General features: G+C 33.6%; 1 protein-coding gene across 1 annotated transcript; it reads right to left on the bottom strand.

Annotated features, from left to right (window-relative positions):
- Positions 1–4: 4 nt before the first annotated feature.
- On the bottom strand, positions 5–14,674 carry LOC123302891 (apolipophorins-like). The gene is made up of 4 exons (XM_044885985.1): positions 14,395–14,674; positions 12,723–13,134; positions 385–766; positions 5–163 (listed from the first exon to the last, which is right to left on the bottom strand). Exons 1-4 carry the CDS (start codon positions 14,633–14,635, stop codon positions 20–22), a joined length of 1,179 nt encoding a protein of 392 aa, XP_044741920.1. The 5' UTR covers positions 14,636–14,674; the 3' UTR covers positions 5–19.
- Between the last annotated feature and the right edge of the window lie 786 nt (positions 14,675–15,460).

A 15,460-nucleotide genomic window follows, 5' to 3' on the forward strand; every position in this document is an offset into this window, starting at 1 on the left:
GATATATGAAATTTACATACTATATATCGAATTTTAAGTTACATTTTAATGTGAAACACTTTAAGCTTTCGATCATTATCGTGTCTGCTTCGCGATAAATATATGCTTTGTCTAATTGTAAAGGTAATTTTGTGTTGACACCTTTCTTCAATAATTTAACGTTCTGAAATGAAAAAATTAAAATCAACTCAAGTTTGTGCAAATTTTATGGCTGTTTTTGCTTCGGTTTACGACCCAAAAACAGAAAAATCCACTTTCTTAACTATTAGACATATTTTTTTGAGAAATAGGGTATTATCGTTGTCCCTTAGACAAACGGACAAAACTCTGAAAAGCACTGTACTAAACTTTTGGAGTAATTGGGGGAAAATTCAGAATACTTACATCTGCAAATAAGTCGACCTCAATCAATACATCATCAATCAAAAGATCAATTTTATGCTTAACAACTTTATCCTTAACGATATAATTAATGATCATCGAAAATTTACTAACCATAAAATCGTTTGCCAAAAGATATGAACAGGATCCACTAAAATCATAATGTTGCCCATCAATATACGGTTTATATTGATAGTATAACATCCAGAAACTCTTATTGGACATAACTAAATAATTTTGGGCATCGTTTATAGCACGAATTTCTGGTATTTCCATAAATTTGGGTGTTTCATTAAACGCATGCCATGACATAGGTAATTTTTGTTCTAATTCCATAATACCAGTTTCTGGATTGAATATAAACTTCGTTTTTGCTTCACGATATCTAAAATTCAAAGGAACAAGTGAAAATAAATAATTGACTGAGTTAATTATTGAAATACCCTGTACTTAGGACTAAACTTAGTATACCTTGCATATTACATATATATATATATATGTCGTGTCCCAAATATATTATACTTCGATGATTAATTTCCAATCACTTTTGACCGAATTATAATGCTCGAGAACGACTTGGCAATCTTGTTAAAAAGATGAGGAGGATCGCCACTTAGTTTTTTCGAGAAACATAAGGAACGGAGCTCTAATTTAATCGTTAGTTCCGGTCGCGTTCGATTACTGTTTTTAACGTCGATAATTTATTTCGGTGTTTTGATTTAACTGTGCGTCGATTTATTTATAATTATTCTATTTAAAAACGACTGAAGGTTTTGTTGAAATAATGAATAATTTATTTTACACAATATTAAATCTTTAATTTATTAAAACAAAATTAAACCGATTATTAAAATTATACAATAAAAATACAATGACATAATTTGAATTTGACTGACAAAAATTTTATTAGAACTTTACTAAACTTTATTAGAACTTTACAATATTTTAATTAGAACTGAAAAAAAATGGTTTCAATTGACTTATTTATACAAAAATTATATTGGCTATTTTTGCTTAAGTAATGAAATTCACACAAGAATAAAAAATAATTTTATAATATTTTTGCAAATTTATGATTTTTTATTTCAACAGGATGTGCCATTTCCGATACTCCACATTCCTCCGCCATTAGAGAAGTTACTAAATTTTGGAACAAGATTTTGGAGCTTCTCGAGTCTGTGGTGGTCCCCTTCTTGATTAGTTTCCAGGTGTTTAAAGTTGTATTGGTCGGATTGATCGTCGGCCTGTTATACTTGAGCTGGAAGTTGACCTTCTGCGATTATTTATTAGACAAGTTTCTGTTGTCGGTTCGTAAGTTACTTCTGATGATATCGGTTGTACTTGATTGTGCTTGTTGTCACCAAAAAGACAGTTATAAAAATTGAATGTGTCTCCATTGCCGCCTTTTTTACATGGAATGAGACAATTAAATAATTTTGATAATAACTTGATTAATACTTTTATGATCCCATATTTGTAGATGTAATAGAATAATAATGCTGATAATAAACCAATTCCACCATAACATGCCCATTGATATATCGTACTTTCATATTTTATGACGAATGGTTTATTTAATTGTGATTGTAAATTTTGATCTATTTGTTCCAGTTTGTGGTGAGTATACTTGATGTCATTTAGATCCAGATTGGTAATTTTTACAGGTTTGAGGTATTCTGGAGATAAAGGTTTGGTTCGGTTTAGGTATTTGCAGCAATCGTCTTCAAGGATGTCTACTTCAGGAATTTTTATGTAAGAGGAAATATTTTTTATGGATATTTCAGGTTGTAGGAGAATATTCGTTGTAATAAGTCGACAGTTGTTGGTGATTTTCAGTAATCCAATACCATTTATTGTTACATCTTTGTCTTGCCCATCATTACAGAGAAGGTTGCCTTTTGTAGGTTTACTAAGAATGAATAACCATTCATTTTCTGACACAGTTTGCCAGATTTCAGGAATTGCGTTGATTGTTGTAATTTTGCATATTTTTGGAATTTTTTGATCTTGTAGATCGAATATTTCCAATTCGCAGACGTTGTCCGATCTTCTTTCCATAATTTCCACTTTGGTACAAATGTAGGTGGTATCTGCTAATTTACAATTGTCTATGTTTTTTAGTAAAGCGAATTGACTTTTACTTCTACTAGAAATTATGTAAGGGTAATCAATTTCTATGTAGGATAATGAACTTGAATTTTTATGAGGAGTGGGTAAAGGAAAAGTTTGATAGAGAGTATATTCCATAATTTGTGCGATAGGAATTTTGATTAATACAACTAATAAATCATCTTTCATAAAAGATTTAGTTTCCATTATTTTGTAATAGTTTTCTATGTTTTCAGGATTAACTTTAAGTGGCAATTGAAATTGTTTAAGACAAGTTAATTCTTCTATTAAGCTCGTTGGATTGATAATATTATAGTCAACAATACCATGTCGAACTAATGTTAGTGTCATGCTATATTGTTCTAGTTGCCTAAAATTTAGATCATTTAATTGTTTGATTAGTAATAAATGGTCTAAAATTTCTAATTGTAAATGGTCATTATTAATAATCTGAGTAGCGTTATTAATAAATGAGTTAAATGTTTGAACGTTTGAATTTAATTCGCGTTCAGTGTCTTCCACGGTATTAAGTGTTTTGTTTAGAGTATTCATGGTTTCTGATAAAATTTTAATTTGATCTTTCATCATGAGATGTGGTGTCTTTCTATCTTCGATTAATGAATTCATAGAGTTTGTATAAAATATACCACCATCAGCTGATGGGGTACCTACTAACCATTTTGATACGCTTGAACCGGCATTAATTAAACCTCTTTTTTTGTATAGTATGGCTATATGTTTGATGATGTAATTGAAGAGACTTTAATAACGTTCTTATCTCTTGTATTTGTTGACTTAATAATTTCATTTGTAATATGCATGTTGCTGCGTTAGAATTATTATGAGGTATCAAATTACAAAAATTGTATGATTTTTGATAGTGTTTCGTAGCTAATTCTAAATTATTTTTAAATATAGTTGTATTAGTGTAGTGAATTAATGTTAATTTTTGGCTGCATACTTTTGCTTCGCCTAGTTTCTTGAAAAATATGCCCGATGATTTCGGTATTTGTTCCACCAGTATTTCTGTCATCACGTGGTGTAGAAGTATTGACGAAATTAATATTTTCCACATCTTCATCAGAAACATACAGTTTCACATTATTCATGTGATATGTTTTTTCCAATTTTTTCATTTTTATTGTTACAGTGTGTTTTTCAGGATTGACTTTGGTTATTTGGAAAAGACCTTTATATCTTTCAGAAAGTTTACCGGGTGCACATTGTCCTTCCTTAACTAATACGTAATCGTTTATTTTGAAATTTCTAATTTTGTTGCTTGCTGCTTTGTCGTACTGTTGTTTGTTAACTTGTTTTGATTCTTTTAAATTATTTCTAGCTACTTCTCGAATTTTTTTAATTTTGTCTTGTACCTCTTGTGAAAATTTGTCGTAAGTTTTCCCTATTACTCCTTTCTTGAAAGACATTGGTATATTTGGTTCGATTCCAAAAACTAATTTATATGGAGTTTCACCTGTTGATCTGTTTGCGTGTGTGTTATACGAGTAGGTAGCCAAATACAACATTTCGTCCCAATTGTCCATTGATTCGTTTACATATGAACGGAGGTAGTTCTCCAGATACGTATGACTTCTTTCCAAAGAGCCATTGCTTTGCGGATGGTAGCAGCTTGTTGTCTTGTGCTTGATTGAAAATAGTTTATTTACTTCCTTGAATAATGCACTCGTAAATACAGGATCTTGATCAGTTAGTATGGCTTTTGGAAAACCAAATGTACTTGCGTATTTTAGAAAATAAACCGCAGTTGTTTCAGCTTTTCTGTCTTCCATTGGAAATGCTTGGAGATGTTTAGTAAGGTTGTCTTGCATAGTAACTATAAACTTATTTCCACTTTTTGTTTGTGGTAAGGGCCCGACAAAGTCTAAAGAGATTTCTTCATTAAAGTTCACTGCTGTTGTTGTAATAACCATTGGGGATTTCCTTATAATTGAATATTTGTTTTTCTGGCATGTGAAACATTTTTTGATATAATTTTCGACATAACTTTTCATGCCTTTCCAGAAGTATTTTTGACGTAATTCTTGATAGGTACGAGCCTGTCCTGGGTGACCTATTAGTGGACTATCATGGAACTCTTGGAGGAGTTTTAATTTTTCTTCTTCGGTTCTTACGATAGTTGTTGCGCCGTTATTAGCTTCAGGTGTGATGCTGGCTTCGCTTTGACTTGATTCATCATCTGTTTCGATTTCCACAGTTTCTGGGGGTTCTTGATTGGCTTCAGAACTAGGGCCTGGTTCGCCTATTTCAGCTAGTTCATTGTCCAAAACGTCTTGTATTTCGTTTTCAGAGAGATAAACATTAAAATTTATATTTTCAACGGGTATTATTTGAATATTATTTTCGAAGTAATGATGTAGCAAATTATTTAAATAATTATTATTTAATTTTTTATCTATTATACTAGGATGAATAATAGTATTTTTATCAGTTGAAGTCAAGGACACTTCATACAATGTTTCATAGAATAGTTTTACGTTCATATTATTTTGAATTGTGTTTTTTAAAATGATTAATATTATTGTTTGGGTGTCGTTTTCGTTTCTTATCACTTGACCGATATTTGCGTTGTTTATGTCCTCTCGGGTGAAGTTATTTAAAATAAATGTTTTTAAATTATTATTTATATTTAAATCTTTAGTTAATGGAATTATTAGAGTTTTTAAATTATTTATATTAACGATGTTATTTATGTATGGAATTTTAACGTTATTTTTTATCGTTTTGTCAAAATCTTCAAATTTTTTCGATTTATTTACGATAGCCACAAGAATTGGTCTGCTAAGTAGATCTGTTGTGTAGTTGGTTTTACCAGGGGTGTATTTTATTCTATATTGGTAGTTCATTAGCTTCAGTCTCCATCTTACTTATCGACTAGTTGGGTCTTTCACTGAATGTAGCCAAACTAAAGGTCGGTGATCAGTTTTTATTTCGAACAATCTTGCGTACAGAAAATGATGGAAGTTTCTTACTGTCTTAATTATTGCCAAACATTCTTTTTCGATTGTGGAATAATTTCTTTCAGCTTTATTCAACGTATATGAATAAAATGCAATTGGCATATCGATACCATTGTACTCTTGCGTCAGAACTCCGCCTAGAGCTTCGTTACTAGCATCGGTGGTGATAGAAAACATTTTGCTGTCGTCAGGATGTCTTAGAATAGGGGCTGAAGTAATCTTTTCTTTCAATAAATTAAATGCGTCTACACAACTTTTATCGAAATCGAATTTTATGTTCTTTTTCAGTAGTTTTGTAAGTGGTTTTGTTATTTTACCGTAATTTTCGATGAACTTACGGTAATAACCAGTTATTCCCAAGAAACTTTGAATTTGTTTAATATTTGTTGGTTGATTTAATTTTAGTATTTTTTCTATTTTTTCTGCTTGGGGTTTGATGCCATCTACTGTTACGATGTGTCCAAGATACTTTAATTCTTTTTGTAGAAATTCGCATTTTTCAATATTAAGTTTTAAATTGTTTTTCTTTAGGATACTTAACACTTCATTTAGATTTTCAATATGATTTTGGGGGTTTTTGCCTAATATAATTACATCATCAAGGTAGCACATACACTTTCCTTGGTTTATTTGATCAGCGAAGATTTCATTCATTAGAGTTTGGAAACTGGCTGGGGCGTTTACCAAACCAAAGGGCATACGTAGAAATTCCCAGTGACCGTTCCCGACAGTGAATGCCGTCTTTGGGATGTCTTCCTCTTTGACCATAATTTGGTGAAATCCGCTGGCCAAATCAATTGCTGAATAATATTGGTTACCTCCCAAATTACTAAGTATTTCGTCTATACGCGGTATAGGATAGTTGTTTGATATCGTTATCTCATTTAGCTTGCGATAATCGATTACCATTCTAAATTGTTTAGTATTTGAGTGTGGTGTTTGTTTTTTGTCTACAATCCACACAGGTGAGTTATAAGGTGATTTACTCTTCCGAATAATGTTGTTTTTTAGAAGTTCATTTACTTGACGTTGAGCTTCGTCTTTCAATGCTTTTGGTAATGGATAAATTTTATTTTTGATGGGTTCTAGGTCTTTTAATTTGATTTCATGCTGAATAACGTTTGTACAACCCGGCGAATCGTCATCTAGCTTGACAATTTCATGGTGTTGTAAAACCGTTTCAAGTAATAATTTTTGTTCAGTTGAATTTAGATTATTGATTCTTAAGTTTTCTAAAATATTGTTTTTTCTATTGATTTGAATGTTGTTAAAATTATAAACATTTTGTTTTAATACTGGCTCCAATTCTATAGTATTATTTTTATAATTAATAATTGCATTGTGTTTACTTAAGAAATCTGATCCTAGAATTCCATCATATGGTATATTATCTGTTTGAACTAAGTGAAAATAATGATGATATGGACTTTTGTTTTTATTCATAAAAATTGATACTACACCATATGTTTCAACTAGACCTTGAGTAATGCCTTTTAAATTTATTTTTAAACGAGAATCTATATCTGTTTTGTGATTGGGATTTAAATTATTTGTTTTTAAGATAGAGCACGATGCTCCGGTATCAATTAAAAATAGAAATTCGTTAGTTTTCGAATGGTTGCTTGTAAATGTTATCTTTTTATCATTTACAACGTTTGGAAGCTGAGTGAAGCCGACTCTTTCGATGTGCTCTGAATTGGGGCTTCGTTCAATCCGAGCTGCTCGAAGTTTAAATTTAGGCTGTCTTGTGAGTTGACATGAGCTACTTTAGGATTTGGATTATTAAGATTTTCGTTCCTTTTCTTTTTCCTACATTCGTCTATTGTGTGACCTCGAAAGTGGCAAAAATCACACTTTTTGAACGAGTTATTATAATTTTTTGACTGTGGTGGATCACCAGAATGTTTAAAATTTTTATTGCGACATTCCTTTGTATTGTGATTATTTCTTTTACAAATTTTACAGTATTTTTTATTTGTTTGAATATTTGTTTGTAAAGAAATTTTAAATTGATTTTGCATAGAGATAAAAGATTCTTCTTCGCTGGCTATGCTTAGAGCTTCATTAATTGACATAAAAGTTTTATGCCTTAAAATGTTAGAAATTTCTGGCTTACAGTGATGTGTAAACCTACGTAAAGCCATTTCATTTATTAAGGCTAACTTGCCCACTAACATTGAATTCGAAATGGTACTTTCTTTAATTTTTTGAATTATTCGTGAGTTTAAATGCTCGATACGTAAGAAAAATTCTTTTACGGTTTCATTTGGTTTTTGCCTACAAGTTTCTAATTGCTCTTGTAAATACGTAAGGCTTTCAGTTATTTGAAATACTTGTTTTAATTTTATTTTTAAATCAGTGAAAGTATTTATTTCGGAAGCATTTATTTTATTTTTAACTTCTGATGAAACTTTTGAAAATATTAAGGCTGTAAGTGCCGTTTTTTGATTTTCCTTTGCTATAGATAATGCATTTTCTGCGTTTTGAAGGAAATTAGATAACTCTGACGAATTACCGTTAAATGATGTAATCATTTGTGCAAGGAAAGTAATCGGGATACTTCCCCTGTGTTGTGTTGTATCATCATCATCAGATAAATCAGGAGAAATGATTTCTGGATCAAGGTTTTGTGAATCAGCGAGACTCATGTTTATTGATAATGAGGATAGGAAAGTTGTAGAAGCAAAAATAAATCAATTCGCCTACCTTATTGGTTTAATCTTGACCAGTCCAGTGGGATAGCTATAAACTCTTGGTAGATGATATTAATTCTGCTTCAGTTGATTTGGTTCGATGATACCCAAAATTTACACCAAGCTGTTAGTTGTTACACCGTCTTGACCTGGGATTGGATATCCTGGCAGGATCGCCAATTTTGTCGTGTCCCAAATATATTATACTTCGATGATTAATTTCCAATCACTTTTGACCGAATTATAATGCTCGAGAACGACTTGGCAATCTTGTTAAAAAGATGAGGAGGATCGCCACTTAGTTTTTTCGAGAAACATAAGAAACGAAGCTCTAATTTAATCGTTAGTTCCGGTCGCGTTCGATTACTGTTTTTAACGTCGATAATTTATTTCGGTGTTTTGATTTAACTGTGCGTCGATTTATTTATAATTATTCTATTTAAAAACGACTGAAGGTTTTGTTGAAATAATGAATAATTTATTTTACACAATATTAAATCTTTAATTTATTAAAACAAAATTAAACCGATTATTAAAATTATACAATAAAAATACAATGACATAATTTGAATTTGACTGACAAAAATTTTATTAGAACTTTACTAAACTTTATTAGAACTTTACAATATTTTAATTAGAACTGAAAAAAAATGGTTTCAATTGACTTATTTATACAAAAATTATATTGGCTATTTTTGCTTAAGTAATGAAATTCACACAAGAATAAAAAATAATTTTATAATATTTTTGCAAATTTATGATTTTTTATTTCAACAGGATGTGCCATTTCCGATACTCCACATATATATATATATATATATATATATATATATATATATATATATATATATATATCATAAATTTGCAAAAATATTATAAAATTATTTTTTATTCTTGTGTGAATTTTATTACTTATATATATATATATATATATATATATATATATATATATATATATATATATATATATATATATACATGGTATAAAAATCAGGTTGTTGATTAAAGCCACGGGTACAGTAACTCCGGACGGGTCGAGCTAGTATATTATAATACCAATAGTGATACTCGAACACTGTCTATTCTGTGATCAGTGTAACTCAGTCAACGGTTAATTAATTGTGTTTGAATTAAAAGAACCCCAGTGCGACCATAATGATGGCCAGCTTAGGGGTTCTATCCAAAAATTTATGTGGATAAAACCACACTGCTTCACCTGCGAAATGTGCGATGTAGTTGGATGTGATTAAATGTATGTATTTAGTAAAACAGTTTCAACAAACTTCTATCGAGAGGTTGTGTCTATATCAAAGTTTATATTTGTTTTTAACTAAAACTAAATACTAAAAGACTAAATTAATTTTGCTAATTTATTTTAAATTTCAATGGCCACAATTAAACATGTTTTTTAAGTACCTTCGTTTAGTCTACTTTGATAAAAAAATCAAAATAATATTTTCTCATAATAGTATTGATAAGTGATCTGATTGCACAGCTTTAAAAAAATGGCTACGAATTGTATGCAAGTATGCTTTTGACAGTTTGTTTCGGTGTGGCTATCCGCACAATACCGTCTACGGTCTAGACCGTCCACGGTATACCGTATACGGCCTATTTAGACACGGTATGAACTTATTTTTGCCCTTTTATACCGTGGGGCCCTTATACCGTGCACGGTATACTTTTTCACGGTATACTCTTTATGCCGTCGAGCCCTTATACCGTGTGCGGTATAGTCTCGTCCACGGTATACACAATATAGATTGGAAGGCTTATTTGAAGCAAATGAAATATACCGTGTGCGGTATAGTCTCGTCCACGGTATACATTATACAGATGGGAAAGCGTATTCTACAGAAAAGTAACATACCGTGTGCGGTATACTCTCGTCCATGGTATACATTATACAGATGGGAAAGCGTATTCTACAGAAATGTAACATACCGTGTGCGGTATACTCTCGTCCACGGTATACATTATACAGATGGGAAAGCGTATTCTACAGAAATGTAACATACCGTGTGCGGTATACTCTCGTCCACGGTATACATTATACAGATGGGAAAGCGTATTCTACAGAAATGTAACATACCGTGTGCGGTATACTCTCGTCCACGGTATACATTATACAGATGGGAGCGCGTATTCTACAGAAATGTAACATACCGTGTGCGGTATACTGTCGTCCACGGTATACATTATACAGATGGGAAAGCGTATTCTACAGAAAGGTAACATACCGTGTGCGGTATACTCTCGTCCACGGTATACACAATATAGATTGGAAGGCTTATTTGAAGCAAATGAAATATACCGTGTGCGGTATAGTCTCGCCTACGGTATACATTATACAGATGCGAAAGCGTATTCTACAGAAATGTAACATACCATGTGCGGTATACTCTCGTCCACGGTATACATTATACAGATGGGAAAGTGTATTCTACAGAAATGTAACATACCGTGTGCGGTATACTCTCGTCCACGGTATACATTATACAGATGGGAAAGCGTATTCTACAGAAATGTAACATACCGTGTGCGGTATAGTCTCGTCCACGGTATACATTATACAGATGGGAAAGCGTATTCTACAGAAATGTAACATACCGTGTGCGGTATACTCTCGTCCAAGGTAGACATTATACAGATGGGAAAGCGTATTCTACAGAAATGTAACATACCGTGTGCGGTATACTCTCGTCCACGGTATACATTATACAGTTGGGAAAGCGTATTCTACAGAAATGTAACATAACGTGTGCGGTATAGTCTCGTCCACGGTATACATTATACAGATGGGAAAGCGTATTCTACAGAAATGTAACATACCGTGTGCGGTATACTCTCGTCCACGGTATACATTATACAGATGGGAAAGCGTATTCTACAGAAATGTAACATACCGTGTGCGGTATACTCTCGTCCACGGTATACATTATACAGATGGGAAAGCGTATTCTACAGAAATGTAACATACCGTGTGCGGTATAGTCTCGTCCACGGTATACATTATACAGATGGAAAAGCGTATTCTACAGAAATGTAACATACCGTGTGCGGTATACTCTCGTCCAAGGTAGACATTATACAGATGGGAAAGCGTATTCTACAGAAATGTAACATACCGTGTGCGGTATACTCTCGTCCACGGTATACATTATACAGTTGGGAAAGCGTATTCTACAGAAATGTAACATAACGTGTGCGGTATAGTCTCGTCCACGGTATACATTATACAGATGGGAAAGCGTATTTTACAGAAATGTAACATACCGTGTGCGGTATACTCTCGTCCACGGTATACATTATACAGATGGGAAAGCGTATTCTACAGAAATTTAACATACCGTGTGCGGTATAGTCTCGTCCACGGTATACATTATTCAGATGGGAAAGCGTATTCTACAGAAATGTAACATACCGTGTGCGGTATACTCTAGTCCACGGTATACATTATACAGATGGGAAAGCGTATTCTACAGAAATGTAACATACCGTGTGCGGTATACTCTAGTCCACGGTATACATTATACAGATGGGAAAGCGTATTCTACAGAAATGTAACATCCCGTGTGCGGTATACTCTCGTCCACGGTATACATTATACAGATGGGAAAGCGTATTCTACAGAAATGTAACATACCGTGTGCGGTATACTCTCGTCCACGGTATATATTATACAGATGGGAGCGCGTATTCTACAGAAATATAACATACCGTGTGCGGTATAGTCTCGTCCACGATATACATTATACAGATGGGAAAGCGTATTCTACAGAAATATAACATACCGTGTGCGGTATAGTCTCGTCCACAGTATACATTATACAGATGGGAAAGCGTATAATCTCGTCCACGGTATACATTATACAGATGTGGAAAGCGTATTCTACAGAAATGTAACATACCGTGTGCGGTATAGTCTCGTCCACGGTATACATTATACAGATGGGAAAGCGTATTCTACAGAAATGTAACAAACCGTATGCGGTATAGTCTCGTCCACGGTATACATTATACAGATGGGGAAGCGTATTCTACAGAAATGTAACATACCGTGTGCGGTATAGTCTCGTCCACGGTATACATTATACAGATGTGGAAAGCGTATTTTACAGAAATGTAACATACCGTGTGCGGATATAAATCACAGTATTATACGTCACAGTATTTTACTATGACTTGTGGAGTGGAGCACAAGTCACAGTATTTTACTATGACTTGTGGAGTGGAAAACAAGTCACAGTATTTTACTATGACTTGTGGAGTGGAGCACAAGTCACAGCACGAAACAGAAGTACAAGTTTTTAAATTAGTTACTGTAGCATTTATTAAATTCGATGATTTTTCGTAGAAATACAGCTGTTTGAAATTTTGGAAAAATTTTTTGTTAGAAAAATGTTTTTTTAATTCTTTATTGGGTACATGACGAAGAAAACTGGATATATTGGTCTAGGATTCTGAGCAGATTTTCCTCAAGACGTCTTAGGAATAATCAAACAAATTTTTGGGTCTTTATTAGCTAAATTTTGGACAGAATGATAAATTTAAAACTTACCTATTTTCTTTATCCAAAGCAGTTTGTGTAATTTCCGTGATTTTCATATGTAAAACAGTGATAACTTTCTGGACCAGATCTCCAATTTTCATGTACTCGTAGAACCAGACCAAATTATCATACATTTCATCATATTTCGTAATTAAAAATTGCAACGATGGTAATTTCTTTAATTCTTGTAATTCCGTAACGATTTCATTGAATACTTTCGATAATTCTTTACCAAATGGTATCATTGAGAAATATTTATCTTTAATAAATTGCCAGACAATTTTCGAATATTTTCGTATATTCGATATGACACTGTTATGGATCATATCTTTATAAAATCGATCAATATCTTGCGTAAAGTTTGCGAAATGCATAAAATATGGTGATTCTTCAATTTCATGTTTACGTTTGTACAGGAAATCTGAAAATTTTTTTATACATGGTGAATCATTACATACGCATACGGGTCCTTTGAACCTAATTTGAAAAAGTCCTTTCTTTTCAATTTAGCATTCTTTCAAAAGTGTTTTCCTTGAAAAGAAAATGTCACCAGGGGCAAGAAGCGTGTCTAGATCAAATGAAGTGATTCTATCCAGGCCGGGGGTACTGTAGAAAGCCTACAAACTTCTCTACCGGGATTACTCCCAGAATCGATAAGCCCTAAGTTTCAAACCCAATCATTAAATATCCGACTCCCTGTAGGCTTCTACAGATGTAAAAGCTTGACGCGTTCAATTTAAAATATCAAAAATGAATCGTAAAGCCTCATCTACTCCATACAAGCCTAACTATTTTTCGTTTCATACTCGATATTAAGCACCTCAAGCTTTTATAAATAGTCGAGTATGACTGACTCATTGATAAAATTATTTTCTACTTTTTAGTATAATAAAAGCTTGTCCCTTAAAAAGTATTTTTTATTACAATTTTTAATTTGACTAAAAAAAATGTATATATATCAAATATGATGGAAGAGATGGCAAAATCAGGACGCCACAACCTTGCCAGACATTGTCATCCAAACGATTTGATTACAGACAGACAACGGGGCAGGTTATTCAACCAATAATGCCCTGTCAAAAGACCCAATATAGTAAAAGAAGGCTTGACGTAGTCACTTTTTGATTCATTAAATTACGGAGCAGCTTACTGCAGGATTATTTAAGTCGACAGGAGTGTTTCGAACAGCTCCTTCCGTACTAATAAGCTTACTGTCTCGTGTCCTTTTATTTGAGAGTTATTGGTTCCTTCCTGGACAGTCTTATTCAGATTTTTAAATCATTTGTTGACAATCTGGGAAAATTTGGACTGCCTGAGAAAATTCTGATATTTGTCCCACTATAATATTTCGCATGACAGATCTGAGCACCTTTCAACAGAGTGATTTCTATATGAAAAGCTACCGCATTTTGATCTAGAAAAATCCATTTTCATTATCCCGATTTCAGATAGATCTCTGGCCTTGACTCTTCCGTGTGTAAGGATAGGATTTGTCAGGAATGAAAAATCATGTACATTTGAATCCCAAGCCTCACGGAAGACAACCCTGAATTTGAGATCAAAACAGTACCTTGTGTTTTCCAACAATGGGATCATGGTTATCAGTTTGCTCAATATGTTCAGATAAAAAAAATTAAGGCAAAATAAGTTGGGTTTAAAGGATTTTGCTAAAATAGCTTACCTAAAAATTCCTTACTGGAATTCCAAATAACCGTTTCACCATAATGTATAAATTTCAAGAATGTTGGCTCAATGGCTGCCAACATACGATTCCAATGATTGATCAACATAACAGAAGTATCCGTCCATAATTTTTCCACATAACTGATAAACATTACATGCAAATCTTTGATAAATTTATCATATTTTTTGATGAAATATTCCATCATGTTGGAAATTTGATCTAAAGCTTCCCCGTGCATTAACCCGTTGATAAATTGTACCAACTTCGCGTACGATTCCTTAATCTATACCAAAATAACAATGCTGGAATTATTTCGCGGGCAGATATCGCTTCTCGGCCCTATGGCTAAGATCAAAGTGTAGTTCTCCAAGGAGGAGAACGTGCCTTAAACGTTCCGACGTGCCTTAAACGTTCCGACCCCGGCTGCGTAGTACTTTCTGCAATCTTCGACCGTTGCTTCCGTGAGGAAAAAACACCACTGGCTTGGAATGACTCCCGCACCGTACTGCTTTATAAGAAAGGTAACCGTGATGAGCTGTCGAACTGGAGGCCTCTTACTTTGGGGGGCACGATCGCCAAGTTGTATGCCGGCGTTATCGCCGACCGTGTCACCTGTTGGGCGAAGCTCTCAGACAATATCTCACCAATGCAGAAAGGATTTCTGGAGTATGAAGGCTGTTATGAACACAACTTCATAGTCCAAAGTGCATTGGATGACGCGCGCCGAGATGGCAGACAGATCGCATTGGCATGGCTTGACCTAGCCAATGCTTTCGGCTCTGTACCACACGACCATATTCGGCGGGTATTGGAAGAGATGCGGCTACCCAACAAGATACGCAGTGTGATAGCCGAGCTTTACGCTAATACCACCACCACAATTCGCACTAAGGACGGAGAAACCCGTCCAATCCACATTCGTGCGGGCGTAAAGCAAGGTTGTCCACTTAGTCCTATTATTTTCAACTTGGCTATCGAGCCGCTCATAAGGGTGGCGTCTGGATTGGCAGCTCAGCATGGTTACAAGCTCCACAACCATAGCTTCTCTATTCTCGCGTATGCT

This window comes from Chrysoperla carnea, chromosome X (assembly GCF_905475395.1).
Source record: "Chrysoperla carnea chromosome X, inChrCarn1.1, whole genome shotgun sequence".
Classification (NCBI taxonomy): Eukaryota; Metazoa; Arthropoda; class Insecta; order Neuroptera; family Chrysopidae; genus Chrysoperla; species Chrysoperla carnea.